Below are 27513 nucleotides of genomic sequence, written 5' to 3' on the forward strand. Positions count from 1 at the left end.
ATCTAGCACATATTTACATAAATAAATATGGAAAAGCAGCACAATGGAATGCAAAAACGTGTTCTTTGTGAATGGCTTGATAGGCTTGTTTTGTATGCAAACAATTGTACAGTTTCATATCAGGGAAGAAAGGAAGCGGTTAAATTAGCAAAATCCCCCTTCAGCTTGTGTTTTATGAATGAGACACGTTACAGGTGGTGAAGGTGATAAAGGCCGAATGACTGACGACAGGCTGCTGAATTATTAATAGTTAATGCACACGTTGTGTATTAATTAATTCAATGGTATGTTCTTCCTTACTGTAACCCATAGCACTACTTACCTTTATTGATGTATCTGACTGGCAACTTTCTATCATGTCCCATTGTTTATTATAGTTTTCCCTCTTTTAGAGTATGACCTGATAAAGAAATCAGTCAAACACTAAAGAAACCGTGACAGCCACTCTCTCATTTCTTTATTAATATGCAACTAATTGCTGTTAGTATAATGTATAAATATTAAGAACAGTGACAGCAAGCTGAATTACGCATCAAAACTCTGTTAAAGATGGGAACATTATATCATAAATTAAGATTTTAAAAAAATCAACCGTTTTTATGTCAGTATTTGTAGATTTAAAGATGATTTTTTTTTTTTTTTTGTACGTGCAGTAAATCAGTTTATGAGCAGCAGTCGATCCATACTGCCAGAGAGATTTCATTCAAATGCTTTTTAAAGGTTTTGGGCAGGAAGTTACTCGCTGTTCCCAGAACAATGTTTCAAGAAACATCCCAACCCACTAATTAAAGTCCATGTCCACGGCGGCCCGGCACACAAACATCATTTCCTCCTGTCTGGCGTTGTTGCCGGCAGTCGTCTGACGTCAGGCACTGGTTTTTTAACACTGGAGGAGGTTCACATCAGCCCAGCCAGTCCAGGTCATCAGCATCATCACTGTCATCACCAAAAAGAGGGGCGGGAGGGGGACGTCCTTTCAGACTCTGAGGAGATTCACACAACAGCATCCGTCAGTTCACTGTTCATTTTAGTTCCTGAACAAAAACACCATATATGGCATATACTGGCTAGTAATCTCTGCCATTGATTTACTATCTTTGGTCAAACAGAGTCCTGCCCCCAAACTCACACTATTGGTTATAGTTTTGTGCATGTTTTCATAACATTATCACACAATGACAATTCAATTACAATTACATAGTACTACAATGGATGCACTGAATTTTCATTATGGAATCAATGCATCACAATGCACTTAAAATTTTAGAATATAACTTATTACAATATATTGTATTTATTATTTAATTTATGACAACTTCCATGTGATAATAGTCAGAAAGGAACCATGATTTACAGAAGAAGAGTTTTTTTCCTAGTATTACAGATCTGTCTGGAGTCACAGCGTGTTCATGGCGGGCATCAAACCAACAACCTTCTGGTAACCAACTCTAAACCACTACACCGCATTCATTCACACTGTATTAAGCAGCATACTGGGGAACTGTCGATATTAGAAGACAATCTAGATCTTTAATGACACATAGTTAATGATCATTAATTAGGTTAATTACACATTTTCAAAACTATTTTGTCTACAAAGGACATTTCCAGTTTTAAATGACAATCTAATAGTTTGTGAGAATGAAGAGCAGAAGTGCAGCAGATGGATGTGGAGTGTGTGTGTGTGTGTGTGTGTGTGTGTGTGTGTGTGAGAGAGAGAGAGCCGTGCTCACCAGCTCTTCCTCCTCCTCTTCATCGGCGGCTGCGGGTGTGTGTGCGGGTGCGGATGGGGGCTGGGAAGGGGTGGGACTCTGGAAAAATGTTTCCTCTCCATTTTCCTCTTCTACCCTCTCAGACAGACTGAGAGAATAGCAGGATGAGCACAGATGAGACGAGAGACAGAGAGAAACAGGACAGAGCGTCTGGGTGACACACATGCTCACAGTGAAGGTTAAAGCGGGGATTGTGTTAGTTGATATTCTTAAGTTAAATGACAGTGTTAAACAGTAATATGAAGATTTCTGAGGTTTACCATCAATCCAAAAAATGATAGAATTAGATAAACTAGTGCTGGGACGTCAACAAACAAATTCAATTACTCGCAAGACTACTTGCTGTGTAATGTCTAATTATTGACTGTTTCCTGTTTGTGCTGCCATGTGCTTTTGTGGGAATGATGATCCATTACATTACATTACATAAATGTAAGGCCTATTTTACTGTGAAATGAAAATGCAGGCTTCATTTACTCATCTTCATTTTAATCTAATACAGTTTGACCTCCTGTCTTCTGTGAAACACAAAAAGGAGATATTCTGAAGAATGTTCCAGCTGCTCTTTCACACAATGATCATGAGTAAAAACATGACAAATAATATACCATAAAAGTGGTTCATAGGATGTGTGCACTATTTATCAAGTCTTCTTTAGTCATGCAAAAGCAAGTTATTCACAACATTTTTCCACCATCAAGGCCCTTAGGTCTTCAGAAGACTTTGATTAAAGCATAAAAAGTCAAATGAAGAACCTTTATGGAGCTTTTCTGTCCTGCTTGAAGCCTCACTTGGTCACTCTATGGCCCTATCATACACCCGGTGCAAAGAGGCGCAAGGCGCAGCGCAAGTGTTTTTGCTAGTTTCAGCCTGACGCACTTCTCATTTTCCCATTCTGCGCCAGATTGTTTAAATAGCAAATGTATTTGCGCCCATGGGCATGCTGGTCTAAAAAAGAGGTGTGTTCAGGTGCATTGTTGGCGCATTGCTATTTTGAGGAACTGAAAATAGACTGTGCAATAGACCAACTCAAACCTAGTCTAAAGTCAATGGCACAATATTTTTTTTAGTTATTTAAAGAACGCGTTAGTAGAAAATGCGCCTCTGGGTGGGTGCTTTGCTTATTACACACAGGGACGCGCAGCAGCACACAAACATGCCAAATATTAAAAATTAAAGGAGTACGCTGTAAAAGAATATTATTGTGTAGGCTACATAAATATAAAACTGTCACAATGGATAGTCATTGCGTGTATCAGAATTAAGCTACCTATTTGCTCGCGCATGAGCAGATCCATTTGCTCTCTGGAGACGTGTTCAGTCTGTATGCCTTAAAATTCCGCCATTTAAATAGAGAATCCGCCACGGCGCGAGTTGGTTTATTTCAAAGTTTTGCCCCAAAACACACCCATTTCTCATTAAGAGAATAGGTACGACCCTTTTAGACCACGCGCCGGGACCGCAGACCGTCTTTCCCGTCGTTATACTAGCAAAAGTGGATTCGGAAATGCCCTAAGAGCACCTGCGCCGTGCACTTTAGACCATGCGCTTAGATCGTTAAAATAGGGCCCTATGCTTCATTGTATAGAAAAGAACAGCTTGAACACTTTGCGAAATATCTAGTTCAAGAGAAAAATTATTTTCTATTTGCTGGTTTCATATGGTTTCGAATTTATTTTTAACAATGTGAAGGTGAGTAAATACTGATTTTCATTTTTGGGTGAATCCTCTTTAAACAACCTGGAAAATGAATCTACTGTCATAATGATGTCATGTTAGCAGTTGAGAACGTACTTGGAGAGCAGTGCAGACGTATCGCTGGACTCGTCCTGGAGAGCTGGAGGAGGTGGTGGCGGGTTCTTGGGAGGTCCACCTAATGTCATGTGTGTGCTTTCTGGTTCATCTAAAGGCCCTGAAACACTCTCATCAATTACCTTCACTTCCTGTGTGGGACTAATGTCCTCGGGCAGCTCTGTGGTCACTTCCTGTTTGGATGTGACGTCCCTTTCTGTCTCTTCTTCCTGTTTATTCTCTGCGCCACTCTCACTGATCTCCTGATCTTGCACATTGCGTTCTGTAACTTCCACTTCCTTCTCTTCCACTACTTTCTCTTCACTCTTTTCTTCTACAACTTCCTGTTCACTCTTGTCTTGTCTTTCGAGTTCCTCTGTTTCTTCTTTCTTCTCCTTTGCTGGTGAAACATCTTTCTTCTCCACTTGCTGTGGTCCATCTTCATCCTGCCCTGCAGGATCTCTCTCTCTCTGCTCCTCCTCCTCTCTCTGGCCGTTTATATGCAGCTCACGTCTAGGCTGTGCGTCAGCCTCCCTCTCCTCCTCATTCTCCTCCTCTTCCTCCTCCTCCTCTTTTTCACTGTGTTCAGATGAAGATCTCTCCTTTTTTGTGAGCAGCTGCAGTGTGACATTCTGTGATTGGAGGAGAAAAACACACTTTGTGGCATGTTTTATTGGCAGAATGAAGTGTTTTCAGATTCTGAGCACAAAGTTCACATTGTGTTGGACAGAGATTTGCCAGACCTTGATAGTGCTGACCAGCACTCGGAGAACAGCACTTCCTGTGTAGGTCTCGCTCAGATCAAACTCCCCTCTGAGAGACTGAAACACTCCATTCATCACACGCTTCACCTGAAAATAAACACAGCTGCGCTTAGAAAGTGGGATCCATTCAGACTATGCTTACTATATAATGCAAATCAAAATTAAATGCTTTTAAAAAAAAATAGTAATTTCTTAAAAAATAAAAAAGGTTTACAAACCCCAAACTTTTGAATAGTAGTGTATACATAAATTAATAATAATAAAAAAATGAAAACAGAAATTAGGTCAATAGTACCAGTAATCAAAATTCATGCTACATTAAATTATATATAATATATATTATATATATATATATATATATATATATATATATATATATATATATATATTACATTTAATAAATTAACTGTCATACTTCCTTACTATTTTGTTCAACTCATTAACTTTATTATCCACAAAATGTATGTAAAGGTTATTAATATAAGCCATCAAATTAATGTACAGTATAATAACAGCAGCATTAAACATAAGGGAAAACAACATTAAAGATAATGATTCAAACCAGTTTAGAGAGGCATAGCTTGTCTGGGGGTGCCAATGGTAAAATTTACACTACACTTGGTAAATCTCTCCAAACTGAGAGGTCCTGATGCATCATATTGACACTGACAATACAGCATATACCTTCTTCTTCTTATTCCCAATTATAATTATACCTCATTAATTGGTTTGTTGGTGTAATACAGCTGGAGTGGTAGAAGTCTCACCTCTTCTGCAGTGTCTGTCTGCTGCTCCTCCATCAGTTTCCTCTCCAGCTCAGAAACCCGCGTCTCTCCCTGCTGCTTCAGCAACGCCGCTCTCTGCTCCAGCGCAGAGCACTGAAACACACGCAAGAACACAGTCAACATGTTACACAAGCCATACACAAGTCCTGAAGACACGGTGAAGTGCTTAGCCAATTATTTACATATTGTTTACACATTGTTATTATTTAGAAGTCATTTAGATTTAGAAGTCTTGAAAGTCTAGTTGGGCAAAACTAAATAATTACTATTTTTGGAACAAGAAAACTAACATTGCAAAACTAACAGACTAACATTGAAAGAATGAGAGAAATTCCATGAAAAAAAAACAAAAACGAATTTATTCCTTTAAATAAATTTCAGTGATTAAGCTTGAGGCACACTTTGGTAAATCAGGTATTTTTATGCTGCCTGGAAAATTAGAAACTGGTGAATCTGGTTTTTCTCAATGTTTCACCTTTTCTCTCAAGGCCTGTAGCTCTTCTCTCTGGTCCTGCTGCTGTAGTAAAAGCTGTTCCTCTGATTCACGGGACTGTTTGAGTGTATTAAACTATAGACAGGAGATCAAAAAATAATAATTGTTACAGTAGTCTGATTAGATATGTGATGGTCTGTTCTACCGATTAAGAAAAAGGCAAAATATGAATGAGTTTAAGAAGGCTTTTCTTACCAAAGTATAATAAACAAGTGTGGACTTTCTTGTGTATGTGTGTGTGTGTGTGTGTGTGTGTGTGATCGATAGCATATCCCTTCATCAATAAAAAAACACAACATCATTAAACAAAAAAAAAAAAAAAAAGCCTAAAAAAATGCGGTTTCCATGGATACTAATTTGATATGCTGAGATTAAAAATATTAGTACACAAAATAAGATTATTTTTCAAACAAAAAATAAGAATAACTTATAAATAAAACAAAAACAACTAAACAACAAAACAAAATAATCAAAATTTAAAAATTACAGAAGTTTCAGTTTTCAAAATGTATAATTTAACTTAGAATCTGCAAATGGGTGAAAAATATGTTGAAATACTCCATTTAATGTCAGCCTGAAGAACTATGTAATTTTAAAGTAGTTTAATGTAATTTATTTATTTTTTAATTTTTTCTGTTGTCGTTTGTTTGTAGTAAAACACCCACAGATGCAGCAGAAAACATCTGGCTCATGCATTTTCTTCTAACACTGAAATCAGGATAAGGCATAAACTAATGTCATACATGTGAAAACGGGCTGAGAAATGAAAAACTAGTTGCAACCTGCTCAGAGGAAGACCGGAATCATGTTTTGTGGTGTTTATTTGGCTGATTAAGCGATAATTCAAGACTTCACCTTACTAATGGCTGTCGAAAGCAAAAATGCCACAAAACACAGCATATTTTGTGAGAAGGCTTGATATGCTCAAGCAAAACAGCCACTACTTTTGGAATCAGCTCCCCAAAACGAGTAAGAAAGAAGTGTTGGATTTGATAGACACATGGTGTAGTGTGTGTGCACCTTGTCCTGCAGCTGTGTGAGTTTGAGCTGCAGTGCGTCTCTGTGCTCTGAGAGTTCAGTCATCTCTCTCCTCTGCTGTTCACGTGCCGCTGCCAGAGCCTGATCACACTTCACCTGCCACTCCTGCTCCAGATCAGCCTGCAGCTGAGACAGCTACACACACAGGCACAAAAGGCAAACTACTTACTTTAAAAACATTTATCGAGTGTCAACAGCTTTAAACACCTAGTTACTGTTAGGAACGGGTAAGGAAAATTGCCATGAATCCAGCATGGATCTGTTCTTGTCATCGTGTGTGAACACATTTACCTGTTCAGCTGTGGCTTGGTCGGTGCTCGTTCTGGCTTTACGTAATTGGCTCCTGAGGTTGTCTAACTCCTGCTGGCCTGCCCTCCTCACCTCTTCCAGTTCCTCATCGCAGCGCTGTCTCTCCAACTGCATCTTCCTCTTTCTCTCAGAGAGAGTCTGAATCACAGAGTTTAATGCACAAGAGGAGGATTCAGTTATTTGTTGTTTTACCCTCACACACATACACACAGACAGAAGTGTGAATTACTCACTCGTTCCAGACTGTCTTTCTCTGTTTTCAAGTCCTGCAGCTCTTCCTCCATGTTGTTGAGTTTGTGCTCCAGTTCCTTTCGTTTCTGTTTTTCCATCTTGTATTGACTCTGCACTCTGTCTGCTGTCTCCTTCAGCTCTGAAACACACAGATACAGATACTTGCATCAAGCCTTAACCAGGTGTTTTTCATGCAATGTTCCAGTCACTAATGTTTGACTAATTTTTCCTTACTGAAAGCAAAAATAGTTCCTAACAAAAAACTAAAAACTCAAACAAAAGATAAAACAAATTTTTTTTTAAAAAGGCCAAATAAACAGCAAAACAAAAGAAAAAAAAACAAGAATATTAACGAAATAAACAAAAAAACAAAATTCTAAACAAAATATACAATGAAAGAAAAACAAGAATATTAACAAAATAAACAAGAAAACAAAACAAACAATGTAACCAAAATATAAAACAAAAAAGAAAAACAAACAAACAAAAAAATTTACCAGAAAACAAAAAATAAAATCAAAAATTGATAAAAAAAAAAAACCATGTCCTGGTCATATTTAACCCCAAAATCAAAAAGAGAGGAGAATAAAAGCATATTTTAACTCTAGAAAATTAAACTGTTTTTTCATTATTTTAATGATAATTTTCATAACATTTTACCCACAAATTCATTATGCATCATGACAATACTTGTGATACCCCCTTTATTATTTTTTTCAAAATATTTTAATGCTGTTCAAAAAATATAGTAACACAATAATATTAAAAATATTGAGAATACTGAAAAAAAAAGGTAAAACATTTGCATTTATTATGGTAATAAGAATATGCTTAATTAAAAATAATGTAAAAATCTACACACAAATCATTATATTTTTTCTTTTATTTTTTAGTGAAATGTGACATGTACATGTTTATTGTGAATTTCACCCGCATATTTATTGTTTAATACATATTTTTGTGGATTTCGATTTTGGACAAAAGAGATTTCGCTGCAAGGAAACTAGAAACCAAGCGATGAACAGATCATCTCGCAGTGAATCTCTTCTTTCACTCAAGGTTAACAGATCAACATGGTTAGCTAGTTCTCACTCAGTGCTGCTCACCCAGTATCTGCGCCTCCAGTGTTGTGACGTGTGTGCTGCGCTGCTGACTGTCCTGCAGGGCCGAGTTGAGTTTGGTCTGCAGCACTGCGGCCTTCTGCTGCTGAGAGCTCAACTCCAGCTGCAGCTCCGACACGCGCGCCGTGGACGACGCCAGCTCCTCCGTCAAGCGTGCTTCCGGAGATACAGAGAGATGACATTAAACCTGCTTATCCTCCACTCATGTTACAACACAACTACTCAGATGAAATGATGATGGGACTGTGATGGAAAGAAAAAAGATACAAGGAAACAAAACCAGTGACAAGATGATACGTCAAATATGGTGGTAGAACTATCTATCTCTGCTGAGAGCTGATTGGTTAGTGAGTGGTGCCTGTTAAAACAAACAGTGAACAGAAAGAGAAATGGGAAATGCTTCACTGAAATAAATGATGGGTAACAGTGAGTGAAAACTATGAAGAAACGGATGAGGCGGGACAGCGCTTTTGCTCACCTGATCCCAACTCAATTCCTGTGGCAGTGCATGCTGGGAAAAGAGAGCAGTCACCACTAAAGGCTCTCAGCCAATCAGAGCAGAGATACGTGGCTTAACAGTAGAGCTATTTAAGAGTTTTTGCTGTGTCATGAACACCAGATTCTTCTGTAATGTTAAAGTGAGTGTGTAAAGAGAGTTTTTGTGGTAAAAACAGGAAGAAATGGGAAAAGATTCTTTTACATCTCTTTTAGAGAGACCATGATGGCTTTTACAAATGGTTGGGCCTTGTTTAGGTCAAAAACTAAAGCAGAATCACGCATATCGTTCACAAAAAAGTCTTAAAATTTGTTTTATTTTTTATTTATTTATATATATATATATACAATACAGGTCAAAAGTTTGGAAACATTACTATTTTTTAATGTTTTTGTAAGAAGTCTCTTCTGCTCATCAAGCCTGGCATTTATTTGGATCAAAAATACAGAAAAAAAACAGTAAATATTTGTGAAATATTATTACAACTTAAAATAATAGTTTTCTATTTGGAATATACTTTAAAAAAATTAATTTATTCCTGTGATGCAAAGCTGAATTTTCAGCATCATTACTCCAGCCTTCAGTGTCACATGTAACATCCAGTCTATCACATGATCATTTAGAAATCATTCTAATATTCTTATTTATTATGAGTGTTGGAAAACAGTTTTGCTGCTTTCTAATATATTTTGATGAATAAAAAGGTTAAAAGAACTGCATTTTTTCAAAATAATAAAAAAAATCTAATAATATATATTCTAATAATATATTTTCTTTACTATCACTTTTTATCAATTTAACACATCCTTGCTGAATAAAAGTATTGCTTTTATTTAAAAAATACTGACCCCAAATTACTGACCAGTAGTGTATATTGTTATTACAAAATATTTATATTTTAAAAACATAGCTTCTTTTTTTTTTTTACTTTTTATTACATCAAAGTATCCTAAAAAAAGTATCACATGTTCTGAAAAAATATTTAAGCAGCAGAACTGTTTCCAACTTTTGATAATGAATCATCATATTAGAATGATTTCTAAAGGATCATGTGATAATGATCCATAAAAATTCAACTTGCATCACAGAAATAAATGATAATTTAAAGTATAATAATTTAAAAACAATTATTTTAAATTGTAATAATATATCACAATATTGAATTTTTTTTCTGTATTTTTGATCAAATAAATGCAGGCTTGATGAGCAGAAGAAACTTCTTTCAAAAACATTAACAATAGTAATGTTTCCAAACTTTTGACCTGTACTGTATATATATTAAATCTAAAAAAACAACTATTTTACTAAATGTTTACTAAATATTTTTGTTCACAATTACTGACCTTCACAGTACACATACATATATTATATAAACAAAAACTTTTATTTTGGATGCGATTAATCGTTGCCCAGCGCTACTCATATCAGAACATTTCTTTCCTTTCAAACACTTATAAACCTGATGGTGTCAAAGTCCCAGTGCTATATATAGTCTGCCCATTATATTGCTTCGCCACTCCTTAAAAACGTAGAGTTTCTTGGATTTCGAGTTCAATTCTGCACTCCCAAATTCGCACAATCCTGGAGCGACCGAGTATCACACCATTATATTCACAACTCTATTGAAACACACTGGGAGTTGAGTTTCCTGTGCGCTTCACCTGAGGAGCACTAACTGTATGCCATGTGAAGATGCTGCCTAAGAAGAGCACTTCAGATCAGGCACCTGATGTAGTCATCAGCTCATGCAGGCAGTATAAAGCATGGCAGCTCACTGAATTTTGAAACAGAGCTGCTCTGGTGTTGTTGTGTGTGTGATGGATTGGGCTGTTAAATAGAGTTACCTTGTCTTGCTCTGCCTGCAGTATTCTGGCCTGATTCTGTTCGCTGCTGTTCTTCAGAGAGTCGTTTCTCTGCTCCATCCGCAGATTATTCTGCTCCACATACCTACACAAACACAAACACCCTCCAGTCACAATCTTCTTTGACATGATAGTCAAAACAGGGCAAGAAGTGACGGGGATAAGAGCAGGTAACAAGACAGAAAATACAAAACATAGAACGATACAAAAAAGTAAGAAGTCAAATATAAAGTGAATCCTGACCTCTGGTTCTGATTGATGAGCTCGCCGATCTTGCGGTTCTGCCCCTCAATGCGGGAGCTTTTCTCAAAAACCTCTTTCTTCAGACATTCATTCTCCTAAATGTAATGAAGTCACATGACAAAATATTTCAGCTTTTTTAAGTGTTTTATATTGATTGACCGATTGATTGAAAATTTATTTATTTTCACTTGACATTTTTATTAGCTTTCCATTAACTCAATCCGTCTGTAGTTCCATTAAAAACTGAAAAAAGTACTGAAAAATATGAATGAGGGTTTGATTGACCAATCACTGCTCACCTGCCAGTTCACTGCCAATTAATTACCTGAATGATTCTCTGAATGTTATGCATAATCATTGCGGTTTCCATGGATACATTCGATAAGCCCAACGAAACGCTGCCTTGCTTTTGTACGTCATCAATCTGCAAAAGAAGAGAGATTTCTCAAAAAGAATATAATGTTATACTTAGAAATATTAACTTTTAAATATTATACCAACCTTCGAAGACAAGTGGTCCAGTTTGTCTGCTACTTTACCAACAGCCAATCGGATTTCAGTGTTGTGTTGTCGAGCCTCTGTCATCAAGAAGGATGTGACATCAGTAGTTCCTAAAGAGACAGACAATCATTTACAATCCCAACCTTAAAACTTTCACATCTGCAGATGGTAAACTACAAATAAATGCAATATTTATGTCAAAGCAGGAAGATTTTGTAGGTTGTACAGATTTTGTAGCGCACAGCTATGATCTTTACCTTGGTAAGGCACAGTCTGTGTGGGGTACATCTGACTTACAGGCTGCAAAGAGGAAATCACAGTCAACTGACGTTTTATACATGATGTTAAAGGGATACTCCATCCCGAAATGAAAATTTGTCATTAATCACTTACCTCCATGTCGTTCCAAACCCGTAAAAGCTTTGTTCGTCTTCGGAACACAATTTAAGATATTTTGGATGAAAACCGTGAGGCTTGTGACTGTCCCATAGATGAGCAGCGGCTTGGCTGTGACTTTGTTTGAAACTATATTCATTGACGAAATAGAGCAAAATCAGACAATATTGTTAAAGTCAAAAACTGGGTTATATGAAGTGATGGGAACACTTTTTGTAAGTGAAGAAAACAAAAATAACGACTATGCTCTTCTGTATCATCCGCGCCACAAGGATGCGCTGTTTTCTTTCAAATCAAAGCTAAATACATGTAGAAAGAGCGCATCCTTGTGGCACGGATGATACAGAAGAGCATACGCAGCATACGGTGATATGGAGAGACACAGAGGAGACCGCTGACAAAGGAATTGTTGAATAAAGTTGTTATTTTTGTTTTCTTCGCTTACAAAAAGTGTTCCCGTCACTTCATATAACCCAGATTGCACGTCTGATGGCAGATGGAGTATTCTGACGATGACTTTCATACCTTTTCTGGACCTTGACACTGTTATTTATTTGGCAGTCTATGGGACAGTCTCATGACTCCAGGTTTTCATCCAAAATATCTTAAATTGTGTTCCGAAGCTGAACGGAGCTTTTACGGGTTTGGAACGACATGGGGGTAAGTAATTAATGACAAAATTTTCATTTTGGGGTGGAGTATCCCTTTAAGGGTTTGTTTAGGATAGGGTTGCACCAGCCGTTTGTACATTAGATGGTTGCACCATTTGTTCTCAAGGCAGAATGTGTAGCTATTAAGCACTTTACTAAAGTAATGCATAGGTGCATAATATTAAATTAAACTGCATTTAAAATTAATATAAAAAATAAATACTGAAAAAAAACCCATTACACTTTATTTTAACATGCATGCACTGTTTAAATCAAGTGTGTGTTGAAGAGCGGCTAACAATCATTTATTTACATGTTCTCTCTCTTAAAAAGCAGACGAGTGTAAAAAATTATCATATGTCTAAAGAATTGAAGTTCATGAGCTTACTGATGCAGAGTTACATTTCAAGTTTTACTGTACAATGCAAACAGACATATAGTACTGCACAAGTTGCAACTTTGTCCCTCTTTAGGTTGCAAATAAGCTAAGTTACACACAGCTGGTGCAACCGGCAGCAGATCACTAACTAACAGTAGGAGCAATAATAATGATCATCATCTACTCACCCTCAAGTTGTTCCAAACATGCATGAGTTTATTTCTTCTGTTGAACACAAAAGAAGTTATTTTGAAGAACGTCGGTAACCAAACAGTTTCTGGTCCCCATTGACTTAGACATATACTTAGAAGTCAACAGAAGAAAGAAACTCATACAGATTTGGATCAACTTGAGGGTGAGTAAATGATGACTGAATGAATTTTCACAGCACTAGTGAGTTAGCCACCTGAAAGGCATGTACTGCTCCAGGAATCATGGGCTGTGGATTGGCTGTTGCCATTGTAACCGGTAGAAGGGCCGAAGCTGGAATGAAGAGAGAATGAATACAATGTCACAAAACTAAAATGAACTGTATAACAGTATACAGCTGAGCATTTGTGCGCTGGCTTTGAAGGTCTATGCTAGATTTCATTACAAACAATGAGTATGTCTTATATATAAAAAAGTGCATTTTTTTACACTGTGTTACACTCCTGACCTTGATCAGAATATGATTTGATATAGGTGTTACCGTGCACTGAAGGTGGCGGGCAAGAGGAGATGTGCACAGGCTGTGGTGATGGTGCACTGCTATGTTCCTTGAGTCTGGACACACTCGGGTCCTACAGCAATAACAGGATCAGAGCGCATGAGGATTACACTGTGTATCTTTATTAAAGGACAAAAACATGGATTACAGTGGCAGATCTTTGTGCTGTGTCTGGTTAGGAGACACAGTTCTCAATGAATGTCTCACAAAAATAAACCTTGCCTCAAGTTCAGAGTCACTGGAGTCTGGCTGTGAGGGCGATGAGGCCGGGCCGGCCATGAAGGGCAGCATCGGCTGGCCCATTTTGGCCATGCGTGAAATCAGTTTAGCTTTAGTGGCGTCAGGATTCTGAAGGCATTGCAAAATATGTCAGAAAACACGCAGATATGGTTTATTATTAGTGAAGCATTGATATTACAATTCTAGTCTACTGATAAAGCGCCTATAATAAAAGCGCCTTTATATAAAAACGAAATATTATTATTATTATTATTATTATAAATAATACAAATTAATTTGGGCATCAAACATTATTATTAAAACTATGACAGATGAATATTCCTTCCTTACATTCCTGATATACTGTACACCCCTATTTGTTATGAATACATATGTTCTGCACTAACCACTAAGTGTATTTATTTTAGTATCTATTTACAATAAAAATCTGCATTAATAAAACAAAATGCTAAAAATGAATGTGTGGTTAAACTGAAAAGAGCCAAATCTTACACCGAGCTGTTCACTAAGGGAGTCTGATTTCGCTCGAAGAGGCGGTTCACTGTAAACAAAGAGGAAACAGCAAACCTCTGTCAAATATTATTAATAGGCTAAACAATAATCTCCAGTCAAGCTCCAACAGAAGGCCTGTAGGGCTCACCTGGGTTTGCTGGTTTGTGGGACAGTGCTGAGGGGCTGGTTGAGCTCGGAGGGGGTCAGACTCTCCACGCTGGGAGCAGGAGACGGAGCCGCCGAATCTCTTGAATTTCCATCCTTTGCAAACTTAACCTGAACATGCATCAAGAGAGAATACAGATGAACAGAGCAGGGCTGGATCCCAATTTGCAAATTCTACAACACTATAAACTGTCGAGGATGTAAAAGCACATACCTTTGAGTATGTATTAACATTATACAGTCAAACATGAGGGAGTAAACGGAAGCTCTTAATGTGAGGATGACGTACCCGACGAATCTCGGCTTCAAAGACTAGCGTGCTGTCCGGTGGGACGCGGTTGGCAACGCCCTGAGACCCGTACGCGAGACTGGGTGGAATCACCATGAGTCGCTTTCCGCCTTTACGCATATTTAACATCCCCTCCTCCCAACCCTGAGAGACGGACAGACAGAGAGACAGCTTTAGACTGCCATATGAGTGATAATGACACATGTAATCCAGCCCAGCTAACTTCCCCTCACCTTAATGACCTTCCCAGCCCCGAGCTTCAGTCTCAGCAGTTTGTCTTTATTCAGATTTGAGTCAAACATCTGGAGGAGAAGAAAAGAAAGAAAATATATATATATATATAAAAAGCTAGGTAGCAACAAATAAAACTATTTATCTACAGATTACTTCAAATAAAATAATTTATATTATTTCATAATGCTCATAAACTACAGTCCAAATGTTTTATTTTTTTTAATAAAAATTCATACTTTTATTATGCAAGGACACATTAAAGTGATCAAAGGTGACAGCAAATAATATTAAAAAAAAATAAAAAAAATTTGCAAATAAATAAAAACTTTTATCCACCAAAGAATCCTGAAAAAAATTGTTACGTTTTTAAACATTGATAATAATAATAATAAAAAATGTTTCTTGAGCTGCAATCATCATATTAGAATAACACTGAAGACTGGAGTAATGATGCTGAAAATTCAGCTTTGCATCACAGGAATAAATTACATTTTAAAATGTAATAAAATTAGGGCTGTCAAATGATTAATCACGATTAATCACATCCAAAATAAAAGTTTTGTTTACATAATATATGTATGTGTACAGGGTATATTTATTATGTATATATAAATACACACACACATAAATTATATATTTAGAAAATATTTACATGTATATACATTTATATATTTATATTCTTATATTTTATATTATATATAAATATATTTAATATGTAAACATAACATATTCTTCTTAAATATATACATGCATGTGTGTGTATTTATATATACATAATAAATATACACAGTATACACACATATATTATGTAAACAAAACTTTTATTTTGGATGTGATTAATCGTGATTAATCATTTGACAGCCCTAAATAAAATATAACAGTTATTTTAAATTGTAATAATATTTCACAAGAATTTTAATCAGAATTAAGCCATATTCTCATAATGTATGCATCATGCAAACACACTGACTTGCTTAGCGCATACTACATTTTGGATCATAATGGCATCTTATTTACTCAAAGCCATTTTGGACACTGTGCACACATAAATGTAGTTATAGACAAAACATCTTCACCTGTCCAATGGTGTGGTTTTGCAGTAGCCAGCCAGAGTAGGCCACTTCTAAAGAGTCTCCGTTCTCCACAGACTGACCCTCACCGAGAACAAGATCCTGGATCAGGACCGAGTCTAACGCACTGCTGCAGTTCACTTTGGCAAGACAAACCTGAAAACCGTAAGACATATAATGACAAACCATAAGAAGCTCCTCATGCAACACCACACGACGAAGAACCCATAAAATACAAACCTCTTTACAGAAGTCTGTAGCTGCTTTCTCAGATTCAAACATCAGCGACCAATTCTGTCTCTGGTCATCGTAAAACGTGCAGTAGTTACTGGGCTGGACCTGCATGTGAGAGAGACAGTTAGAAAACAAACAAGCGTGGTCTGATTTGAATTATGTGAAGAAGAGCTCACAGTGAGGATGAAGCCGCCGTGGATCCTGGCGGCCGTCACCTGCTTCTGTTGACTGACATACAGCAGGATCTTATACTGAAAAAGAGTGAAGACATGCAAATGTGTTAAGAAAGACTCATTCAAAAGAAGAAAAACGTGATCATTCTAACCTCTTTAGTTGAATGAGTTCCAAGGACCGCAGCTCCAAGCTTGCCTTGTTTCACATACTGTCCATTAACACTGCACAGAAAACACAGTGATCACTGCATACGTCTATTCATAACATCAGTCTGCAAACCGTACATTACCACAGACAACCAGGACTCAAGATAAACACTAGTAAATGGCACTTTGCTTTGGAAGACTTTTGAAGTAAAATGTGCAGCACTACAGATCTGTACATTTTTCATGCTTTATTCATTACACTAAAATTAAATAACAAATAATACACAGAATTAAAAAACGTTTCGTTTTCCAACTTACTATCTGTATGCATGTACTGCAGTAGCAAAGAGAACAGCGGGAGAGTTTGGAGGAGGTGCACCCTTTTGGGTTGGGGGTCCTGTAAAACAAAACAGGTCATAAAATCTGCATTAAAAAAGTATTATCGTACTTCATATTCATTATTTTTCCCTATGAGATCCTCTTATACTACACTAAAGGCATGAAAAAATGTATGCATTAAAATGATCAAAAGTAATTCTATTTTAAACAAATGCTGTTCCTTTGAACTTTCTATGAATCAAAGAATTCAGAAAAAAAATCTAAAGCAGCACAACTGTTTTCAATGATGATAATAATATGAAAAGTTTCTCGAGCCGCAAATCAGCATATTAGAATGATATCTGAAGGATCATGTGACACTGAAGACTGGAGTAATGATGCTGAAAATTCAGCTTTGATCACAGGAATAAATTACATTTTAAAATACATTTAAAAAAAAAAAATATCACTTTAATTTTAATAACATAAAACAATACTACATAATCCAAAAAAAAATTAAAAAAAACCTCATAAACAAAAAAACATTACAAAACTAAAACTAATCAACACAAAAATGTTTAGCCTAGGCTATATAAATATATAAATGAGATGTTTGAGTGCACTTTCACAGTTTTAGCAGATGCAGTTCATTCTTAGAATTAGGGGTGGCTCCGGTCAGGATTTTTGAGGCCGATCATCGATCACAGAAAGGAGTATCTGCCGATACCGATACCGATAAAGCCTTCTTTTTATCATTTATAACTATATATAGTGATACTCCAATCAGGATTTCTAGGAATTTATTCAGGGTCTGAATTAATTTTTTGAAAATGGGGGCAATTCCCCTCTTAGGTGACTCTTGTGAGAGGGGAAGCAGCACTGTGCTTTCACAGAAGAGTCCACTACTGATCCGTGGCTGTTTTCCACAAAGGCACAAACACAACATTTATCCATTATTTTGATTTCAAATCCAAACATTGTCACTGAAAATGCTTTTTCAGCATAGATTTTTTTTCTTTTTTACACAGTACAGTAATACAATCTTTAAAGATTTACTCCACCCACCAAAATGAAAATTTGGTCATTAAGCCTCCAGGTTTTCATCCAAAATATCTTAAATTGTGTTCTGAAGACGAACCAAGCTTTTACGGGTTTGGAACGACATGGGGGTAAGTGATTAATGACAAAATTTTCATTTTGGGATGGAGTATCCCTTTAAGGGACATGTTTAAACAATAAATATAAGCAACACACTATTCAATGCTTTTACTTTTGCATTTACTTCTAGATTTATATATTAATTTGCTCAAGCAAGTGACAAAACATTTAAACTTCTTTTCTTACATTATCACAAACTTACAACTGACAGAAATAGTTAGCTCTACTGCCTTTAAATATTTAAAACAATCAATACAACCAATCATAAAGAACATAAATAACTCCTCCACTATCTCCCTCCACCATATCCACCTTATTACCTAAAATATCTAAAACCCCCCAAACCCATCCAAAACAGACATAAAGCCATATGTGTGGCCTGTGAAACACTAAACTAACACATTCAGCGTGTGCAAAAGAAGAAAGCATTTTATTTCTCTTGGATCCTTGCAATTAAATATCAGTTTTTAGCTGTTGAACCTTTAGAAACCCCCTTTTGTATGGAAGGTTTTTGGTGCTGTGCTTGCAGATTTGCTGTTGTGTTAGATCTAGTTTGTAATTATAAATGCAGTTTTTATGCATATTCTAACTCCTCACCAATTTATTTTATTTAAAAAAATTAAAACCAAAAAAAAATGTAAGTGTCAGTTCACACTCGCAGGGGCTCCTGCAGTCTCACCTGAGTTGGCAGAGCTCTTGCGGGGCTGTTTGGGTGCTGTGTACTGGAAAGACTCGTTCCCCTGGCTTGCTGCCTGATCCAGTCCAAACAGAGAGGCTAACTTTGCTCTGGAATCACAAAAAAGCAGCAAGTAAGCCCACTATTACACTGCTCCACTTGTGTGAGATCACATGAGTCTCGCGCAATTCTCAAATTAAAGCTGATCTAATTTTGACTTTGAATGACTTTTTGATTAAACCTTAAACTGAGAACATCAGTGAACACCTGCAACAACATATAAAACCAAAACAAGTATGACTTCCACAATATCATCAGGAAGCTGTAACGCGTACGGCACTGACCCATGGATCTGTCTCCAGCTGTAGTCATTGTCCTGCTGTCCTGCCATGTTGAGCTGACCTGTTTCTGACCTGCTGCCTGAGCTGGAAGCTATGCAGCGATAACCAGTCAATCACTCCTCATGTTCATCTGAGCTTCATGCCACATTTCCAATTCCATGTAATATCAGATCTCTTTAGCAGCTCTGGCAGGGACTACAACCACACAGCAGCTCCGCGTGACTGTGGGCGCCCCTGCTCTGATCCGGGACGTGTAACTACCAGCATGTGAGCGGCATTAACACGCTGACTCCCCACCTCTCTACAATCCTTCTCAACAGCCTCATATTCCCCATTTACACATGTGGATGCCAGCGCAGAACTGAATTTATGGATATAACACCAGAGAGAAGAAATGTAGTGGCTCCAAAATTTAGTGACACTTAAAGAGGGGTCTGGGGACCCTTAGGGGGCCGCAAAAATGTGTTAGGGAGTCTGTGTAAATGTTTAGAGAAAAATGTAAAAACAATGGGTATTTTTGTATGTCATTTGAATAAAATAATTAAATAAATTATAACAGAATAGAAATGAGTAATAAAAATATACAAATAAATAAATAGATAGATAAAAATATATTAAAATAAGTAAATAAATAATACATTTAAATAATAAATAAATAAAATAGTACAGTACTACAAGTAGAAAAACAATGTCATAATGTAACGTAAAGCCTGACATCTGAAATAACAGCCACATTTTATTTATTTATTTATTTATTTTGAAAGTTGATTAGGCTTTTATGGCTTCTATGGTATGATGATACAGGCGAATATGGAGCTCATACTCAAGGAAGAAAAAACATCTGAGTTTTATTATTCCAAACTTATTTCAAAAATATGAAATATGGTGCAGTTGCCGATATTTATTTAGACAAAAAGAAAAATTAAATATTGATAGCCAGTAATGTAAATCTTAACAGTATAACAGACAACACAGTTTTGATTATTTAGAAGCTTGCGTATCAAATATGATACAGTAGGGCATCACACAAATCATATATAGAAACTAAATATAAATAACACTTAAAATGTCTGAATTACATAAATCAAAGCTAGTTCTGCAATTTTGTTGAGACTTTAATGCTATTTCATGTTTTAATGCATTTCATAATTAAAAATAACAGAATAGAAATGATTAATAAAAATATAAAAATAAAATAAATAGATAGATAAAAATATATTCAAATAAGTAAGTAAATAATACATTTAAATAATAAATAAATAAATATAAATAACAGTTAAAATGTCTGAAAGTCTTACATTACATAAATCAAAGCTAGTTCTGCAATTTCGTTGAGACTTTATGCCATTTCATGTTCGATAGTTTTTGGGGCCACTAGTAATTTTGGAGCTTTTAGTTTAGAAAGAAAATCTGTCTGGCATTAAAACACTTGATAGTCTGAGATGTTTTAGTGGAACTGATCACATCAACCCCCCAAACAAGAGATCTCTGAAGCAGAACTGTTAAAGATCAGGCATCACATGATCATGGACGTCACGAGAGAACATAACATTCAAGTGCTGAATGAACAACTCGATGATGTTCAACACATCAGACGACTCTCTCGTCTGTTCATGTAACGTTCTTTGCTGCAACTAAAGTTTCTTCAAGTTGATCTGTCAGCCGTAAATGTCCGTTATTATTAGCCAATGACACTTCTCTTCTCTCTGGCACCAACATTTGTTTTTTCTCCCCCAAACCGTCGCTTCATTTTAGTTTCGGTGTTACACATGTACCCAGACTTTATTTAAACAGTGAATGTGTTTCGTCTGATGACTTTCGGCTGGAAGATAGCGTGTGTGTCCGTCAGGAACTCACCCTCCAGCGGGAGACAGAAAGTCTCCGTCCTCGTCGTCTGCTGCAAACATGGCCCTGACTGATTTTCACACCGCGAGGCGAACCGAGGCGCCAGATTTACTTCTAGTCCAGATATGAAGTAATGATCGCCTGCATGCGGCGAGCGAATATTAACGTGTAATAATTCTCTCGAGACGCTTCCTGGTTCTGCTGGTGTCAGCTGACCCGCCACCTGACCGCACGCGCTTACGTCACTCGGCACGTCTACGCAAACTCGCGCGCGAGAAAACTGACGTGACATTCAGCCAAGTATGGTGACCCATACTCAGAATTCGTGCTCTGCATTAACCCCATCCGAAGTGCACACACACAGAGCAGTGAACACACACACACACTGTGAACCACACCCGGAGCAGTGGGCAGCCATTTTTATGCTGCGGCGCCCGGGGAGCAGTTGGGGGTTTCGATGCCTTGCTCAAGGTGCACCTAAGTCATGGTATTGAAGGTGAGAGAGAACTGTACATGCACTCCCCCCACCCACAATTCCTGCCGGCCCGAGACTCGAACTCACAACCCTTCGAGTGGATCAGACTCTCTAACCATAAACAGTGGATTTCCAATAAACAGAAGTAATTAAAAATCACATTTGTAAAATCTAAAATATGTTTTAATGTGCTTATAGTTATTGCACTGAGCTGTTTAGATTTATTAATAAAAGGAAAATAAGTTATTAAACAGTGGATTTCCTGTATTTATTCCTCGTGTAAGTTACTACGTACGTTTTACTTAAATTTTTCTTCTTAAAAACACATAACTAATTATTATTTATGTTATTATATTTCATATCATTTTGTTTGATTTTCATAACAAATACCATCGCAGCTTTGCATATTTAGCGCTTTCACAGTGGAAGTAGGACAGTGAAGTTCTGCTGCTGCTAAGCAACCAAACATTACACAAGCAAAGGCACGAGTTTGTGAACGCTTGCGAGGATGTAACGTTACTCTGATGTGTGCTTTTACAAATGAGGTAAGTCTATATAAATGTTATAGTGTATGTAAATGTTATAGTGTATATAAATGTATATAAGTGTTATAGTGCTATTACACCAAATGGACAAAACCAATCCAGTTCAAATAAAACGATAGCTAAGCGCTTTTCTTAAAGGAAATAAATTATTATCACAACAAAAGGACGTTAAAGGGTTGTTCTGTTTTTATTGTCACATTGTCATTTTATTTAGTAAATGAATAAAAGCCTGTTAGGTTATTTTGAACGGTTCTCACTAATAATATTTTATACGCTAGAATATTAACAGGCCAAAAAAGACTGTTTAAAGGAATATTTCACCCAAAAAAATAATAATTTGCTGAAGATTTACTCACCCTCAGGCCATCCAAGGTGTAGATGAGTTTGTTTCTTTATTGCAATATATTTGGGGAAATTAAGCATTTCATCACTGGCTCATCAGTGGATCCAATGCAGTGAATGGGTGCCGTCAGAGTTAGAGACAAAACAGCTGTTAAAAACATCATAATAATCCACACCACTCCAGTCCATCCAAGTCCTCTGTATGTTTTCTCCAGTGAAAGAGTTGTCTAGTCTGAATCCGGAGGGAAAGACGCACAGATCAGGCACTGTTTATGAGTGAAAACAGTAGTGAACATATGTGGATTTTTCTGTGGACTTTAATGTAAGAGACAAAAACAGATGGACGTTTTATATGTTAGATATTCATGTCTTTTCTCTTCACAAGACATTAACTGATGGACTGGAGTGGTGTGGATTATTATGACGTTTTTATCAACAGTTTGGACTCTCATTCTGATGGCACCCATTCACTGCAGAGGATCCATTGGTGAGCAAGTGATGTAGTGCTACGCTTCTCCAAATCCTTTACGATGAAGAAACAAACCCATCTTAGATGGCCTGAGGATAAGTTAAGTACTGTATGTTTTCATTTTTGGGTGAACTATTGCTTTAAGTCTTTCCACTCACAAGTCTGATCAGGTTCAGTGGAGTTCTTTGAAAACTCATCTGTTTTCCTTCTTTTTTTCAGGGACTTTGAGGCCAGTGTGGATGGAGCTCATTGTTTGAGGGTGCTGTGTTCGCACCCCTGCTGCTGGGACACCGAGCGCCGTTGCACCAGAGGAATCAAACACCACACTCCCGCACGCGTGAGGAAACACTCTCTCAAAAATGGTGTGTTTCCTTTCCAGATTTCTGGATATTGCATGATTTCTTTTGTGTCATCTACATCCAGTCCCTTTCTCATTTGATGTTTGTATAATGCCACATTGTTATTCTGGTCTCTTGTAATACGAGCAGAGGACTTTCCATCTCTGAGTATTGTCAATGTCTCTGAATGGGCTGGACGGGGGAGACCGGTTAAAGGAAGGCCACTGGACGGTGCAGACACAGACACAGAGGCGTCGTTGAATGATGTTTCTCTCAGCAAACAGACACAAGACACTCAGAAGATTAAGAGGTAAGTCTAATACATCACTGCATTAATACAAAAGTGATCAGAACTATTATTTTTCTATCGTGCTGCTCACAGTCTCTGGTTATTGTTTGGCAGGGCAAATCTTTCCTTCCCAGACATCATGTTGCCCAGCGATAAACCAAACAATCTGCTCAAGGTATGTAGAGGCTACACTTGACTTCCAAAATATCAGTAATCACATCTGAATTATATAAATCGTGACTTGTGACTGCAGTTAAATACAGTTGACATCAGTCCTTTGATGGGCCGCTCTGAGTTGCCACAGTGTCCTGTGGTTATGTGGATTCCCAACCCGCACCATGAGCCTCAGTGGCTCCGCCAAAACAAGTAGGCCTGGCCTTACAATAATTGCTTTCCATTGTAGCAACAAGGTTTTATAAATCATATAAGTAGCACTGCATATTATAGAATTTTTAAACCACCATTATGAATTATCAATCCCAAACATGTGATGACCATATGTCCTCTTTTTCCTGGACATGTCTTGGCCTGTCCGGGGTTTCTAAATTGCCTTAAATGGCTGGGTTTTGGCTTTGTTTTCCTATTGACGTTCTCTCTACAATCATCATGCATTAAATGTATGATAAAATTAAAGTGTTGTAAATGTGTACATACATTTTTTTTTTTTTACTGAAGTTATACAAAGCTTTGCAGGAATTGCGATGCTGGTGACCGTTAAAATGCGATATCGCAGTCTGTGAAAAGGGTCCATAGGAATACAAATTCAAAACCTGAATTAAAAAAGTCCTGACCAGGACATGTCTGGGAAAAATAGAATGTATGCCTGCTTGAAAATAAATTGCATGCTTGTTCATTAGTCACATGTACAGTGTTTTTTTTATACTTGAATTTAACTGATGTTTGGCATCTGCTTTTCACTACGAAGTCTAAATCTCCAAACATCACAATAAAAGAGTTAGTCTGCCTTCCATCTTGTCAAATGGCAAAGCCGTCCATAGCGGTGAGTGACCAGGCAAGGTTTCTGGTATAATTATGCAGCCATAATAATGTGAGAGCATCATAAGAGTTTAGAAAATAAAAGTAATTGGTAGATGCCAAAACTTTATATATATTTACAAAAAAAAAAAAAAAAATTTAATTTTTGGATATATTCAACTCCTTAATAATGAATAATAATGAACATAAATTTGTCTCTCTGTAAAATAATTACTTTTGTTTAAACTGACAGTCAAACCAAAAATTATCCAGACACCAGATTTTTGATATTTTTTGTTAATAGTGGGTGCAGGACGCTATAGTGCATTTATGTAAGTGAGGATAGCAAAATAAAGTAAACTGTGACATATTATACCCCAAATATGCTTTATACAGTGGACTACCAGTAAAATTAGGGACCAAAAATTATTCAGACACTTTGACCTGACCATGTTTTGCTTAAGTGTTTTTCTTTAATTGCTAATAATAATATCTTTACACAACACACACAAAAAAAAAAAAAATTAATTCTTAATAATTTGTCCAAAAAAATTAGTAATATAAAATTGTTCACTAAAATAAAACATCAATACAGCTATTCAACCGAATTCATTACATACCTTTCTATCAAAGTTCTCTGACATTATCGAGATGAATTTGTTCTAACATGGTTTAACTCTGAGTTCTTGTCATATTTTATTACCATTTTCGAAACTATAGCGAATAAACTGATAATGTGAGAAATGTTGAAGGTCTCTGAATAAATTTTAGTTTGACTGTAAGTGATTTATTTACAGTTTTTTTTTTTTTAATATTATTATAATTTTTTATTAATTATATGGAACTTTTAGTCTTTAAAAGCAGAAGTGTGTTTGTCCAGCATAATTCTGCTGTTTTTGATTGTTTATATTCAGGCCAACCAGAGGAAGAAGTGTAACGGTCATAAAAGGAGAGGGAAGAGAGGAATTAACTCTACACAAGAGGGCGCTGGCAGCCCACGGTGGGTGGGCATTGACTTTAATCCCATTCCCAAAACCACCCCACATCACCTCTGCCACAGCCTAGTATTCAAAGGTGAGCATACATGTGTTTTGGGATAAAGCTATGCTTTGCCTAACTGACACATATTACATGAAAGAATTTCTCAGTTATCAACTTAAAGGGATAGTTTACCCAAAAATGATGGATTGTACCTCATGTCGTTCCAAACCTGTGTGACTTTCTCTCTTCTGTGGAACACAAAAGAAGATATTTTAAAAACAGTTTTGGTCCCACTGACTATTTTTGTCCATATCAGACAATGAAAGTCAATGGGACACGAAACAATTTGGTTACAGACATTCTTCAAAATATCTTCTTTTGTGTTGAGCAGAAAGTCATACAGGTTTGGATGGACATGAGCGTGAGTATAACATTTCATATATAATATGATATAGCATATTATATTTCGTGTGTCTATTTCTTTCTTCCGTTTCTTTCTTTGTCTCCCACTCATCTGTCCACAGATAGTGGGTGGGGATCATTGGATCAAAAACTGCCAAGCCTAACCACACCACACCCAAACCCAAAGAGCAGTAGTGTCAGTCCAGCCTTGAGCCTGAGTTTAGGATCAATGCAATGCTGGAGAGGCCACTGAAACACACCTAAACAGATCTCACACTTACGCCACATTAAGAAGACAAAGGGTTTTAATCGTAAATGGAAAGTCTGTTCCATAAGTAGTTAGTCTTGTCCAATGATTCAGTGCATTTTGTCTTGAAAGTCTATTCCTGTTTTAAACATAGACAACAAATAAATAAAATGTAGCCTACATAGTTTGTTTTTCACTGCCTGAACAGTTAATTTATTCCGGAATGTGCATTATGATGATAAACAGCAGGTGGCAGAGCAGATCAGAGTGATTCACATCCTAACTGAACTGAACTTGAAGTGACTACATCAAATTTAATGGAGTTCAGTTGATACAGTATACGCTATATGCATAGAACTGCAGTCAACAATTATCAACAAATATGCACTATTGTTCAAATGTTTGTTATGGAAAACATTTTTATGTTTTAGAAAGAAATCAATACTTATGTACAACCAGAGAGTATTTAGTATGTAGTTAAAATCATGTTTTTCCCGTGACCAGTTTTGATCACTGCATTTTAGACTTTCAAAAAATAGGGCTTTGCCAACACAGATAGTTTATAATGTATAAAAACAGAGATTTAAAATACCTCTATAAAAATAGAAAACAGCTGTTTTAAAACAGTATCTATAATTTAAAATACTGCATTTTAAATACCATTTGTGACCCTGGACCACAAAACCAGTCTTAATTAAAGATTTTTAAAGACTAAAATTGAGATTAACATCATCTCAAAGCTGAAAAAATAACCTTTCCGTTGATGTATGGTTTGTTTGGATCAGACAATATTTGGCCGAGATACAACTATTTGAAAATCTGGAATCTGAGGGTCTAAATACTGAGAAAATCGCCTTTAAAGTTGTCCAAATGAAGTTCTTAGCAATGCATATTACAAATCAAAAATTACGTTTTGATATATTTACAGTAGGAAATTTTCAAAATATCTTCATTAAACATGATCTTTTCTTAATATCCTAATGCTTTTTGGCATAAAAGAAAAAATTATAATTTTTACCCATACATTGTTTTTGGCTATTTTTTGGCTATTGCTAAAAATATACCCCAGCGACTTAAGACCGGTTTTGTGCTCCAGGATCACATTTGTGAACAGAAGGAATTTTTTTTTATATAAATGCCTTTTTTATTTTTTTATTTTTTTTTTGCACCAACAAAAACTAAGGTTAAATCTGGATTAAATCATTCTGTTGCATGAAATTAAAAAATAAAAAATAAGCAGACTTGCATTTAAGCCATCATTCTGATCTTTTTAATATCTAGGTTTAATATAGATTAATTTTAATCCTGTTTCTCCTTTACGTTAAACTTTGTTTTAAATCTCAGTTAGAATTCACTTTTAACTTACATGTGAGGAGGTTTGAATAATAATAATAAAAATAATAATAAAAAAACACCTACAATTAAAATTAAACACAGATGAAGATTTTAATCACAAAAAAGAACTAAAACTAGATCAACCAATCTTTTATTATCTCTAGTTTGCATCATTTAATCCTTAATGGTGCAA

General features: G+C 36.3%; 2 protein-coding genes across 8 annotated transcripts; one reads left to right on the top strand and one right to left on the bottom strand.

Moving 5' to 3' along the window:
- Window positions 1-430: 430 nt before the first annotated feature.
- On the bottom strand, window positions 431-21165 carry LOC109055728 (FK506-binding protein 15-like). 4 transcript variants are annotated; one of them, XM_042730249.1, is made up of 30 exons: window positions 20935-21164; window positions 18740-18846; window positions 16903-16981; window positions 16590-16659; window positions 16441-16515; window positions 16271-16369; window positions 16037-16186; window positions 14960-15028; window positions 14727-14870; window positions 14421-14548; window positions 14273-14321; window positions 13763-13888; window positions 13523-13613; window positions 13238-13314; window positions 11664-11706; window positions 11407-11516; window positions 11231-11329; window positions 10906-11000; window positions 10645-10747; window positions 8783-8815; window positions 8290-8461; window positions 7186-7322; window positions 6935-7090; window positions 6626-6778; window positions 5588-5680; window positions 5095-5205; window positions 4307-4414; window positions 3567-4195; window positions 1734-1860; window positions 431-983 (listed from the first exon to the last, which is right to left on the bottom strand). In XM_042730249.1, exons 1-30 carry the CDS (start codon window positions 20982-20984, stop codon window positions 903-905), a joined length of 3564 nt encoding a protein of 1187 aa, XP_042586183.1. In that variant the 5' UTR covers window positions 20985-21164; the 3' UTR covers window positions 431-902. The 4 variants fall into 4 exon arrangements, with proteins under 4 accessions (XP_042586183.1, XP_042586182.1, XP_042586184.1 ...); XM_042730248.1 differs by having other exon boundaries at window positions 13490-13613; XM_042730250.1 differs by lacking the exon at window positions 8783-8815 and having other exon boundaries at window positions 13490-13613.
- Window positions 21166-21540: 375 nt separating this feature from the next.
- On the top strand, window positions 21541-26165 carry LOC109055719. Of its 4 annotated transcripts, none has more exons than XM_042730253.1 (9): window positions 21541-21676; window positions 21796-21942; window positions 22973-23115; window positions 23242-23401; window positions 23495-23555; window positions 23634-23746; window positions 24305-24392; window positions 25270-25429; window positions 25861-26165. In XM_042730253.1, the coding sequence occupies exons 2-9, from the start codon at window positions 21938-21940 to the stop codon at window positions 25989-25991; spliced, it is 861 nt and encodes a 286-aa protein (XP_042586187.1). In that variant the 5' UTR covers window positions 21541-21676; window positions 21796-21937; the 3' UTR covers window positions 25992-26165. The 4 variants fall into 4 exon arrangements, with proteins under 4 accessions (XP_042586187.1, XP_018928453.1, XP_042586190.1 ...); XM_019072908.2 differs by having other exon boundaries at window positions 24305-24380; XM_042730254.1 differs by having other exon boundaries at window positions 21548-21676; window positions 21810-21942.
- The last annotated feature ends 1348 nt before the right edge of the window (window positions 26166-27513 follow it).

The sequence above is a fragment of the Cyprinus carpio genome, chromosome B8 (assembly GCF_018340385.1).
Source record: "Cyprinus carpio isolate SPL01 chromosome B8, ASM1834038v1, whole genome shotgun sequence".
NCBI lineage: Eukaryota > Metazoa > Chordata > Actinopteri > Cypriniformes > Cyprinidae > Cyprinus > Cyprinus carpio.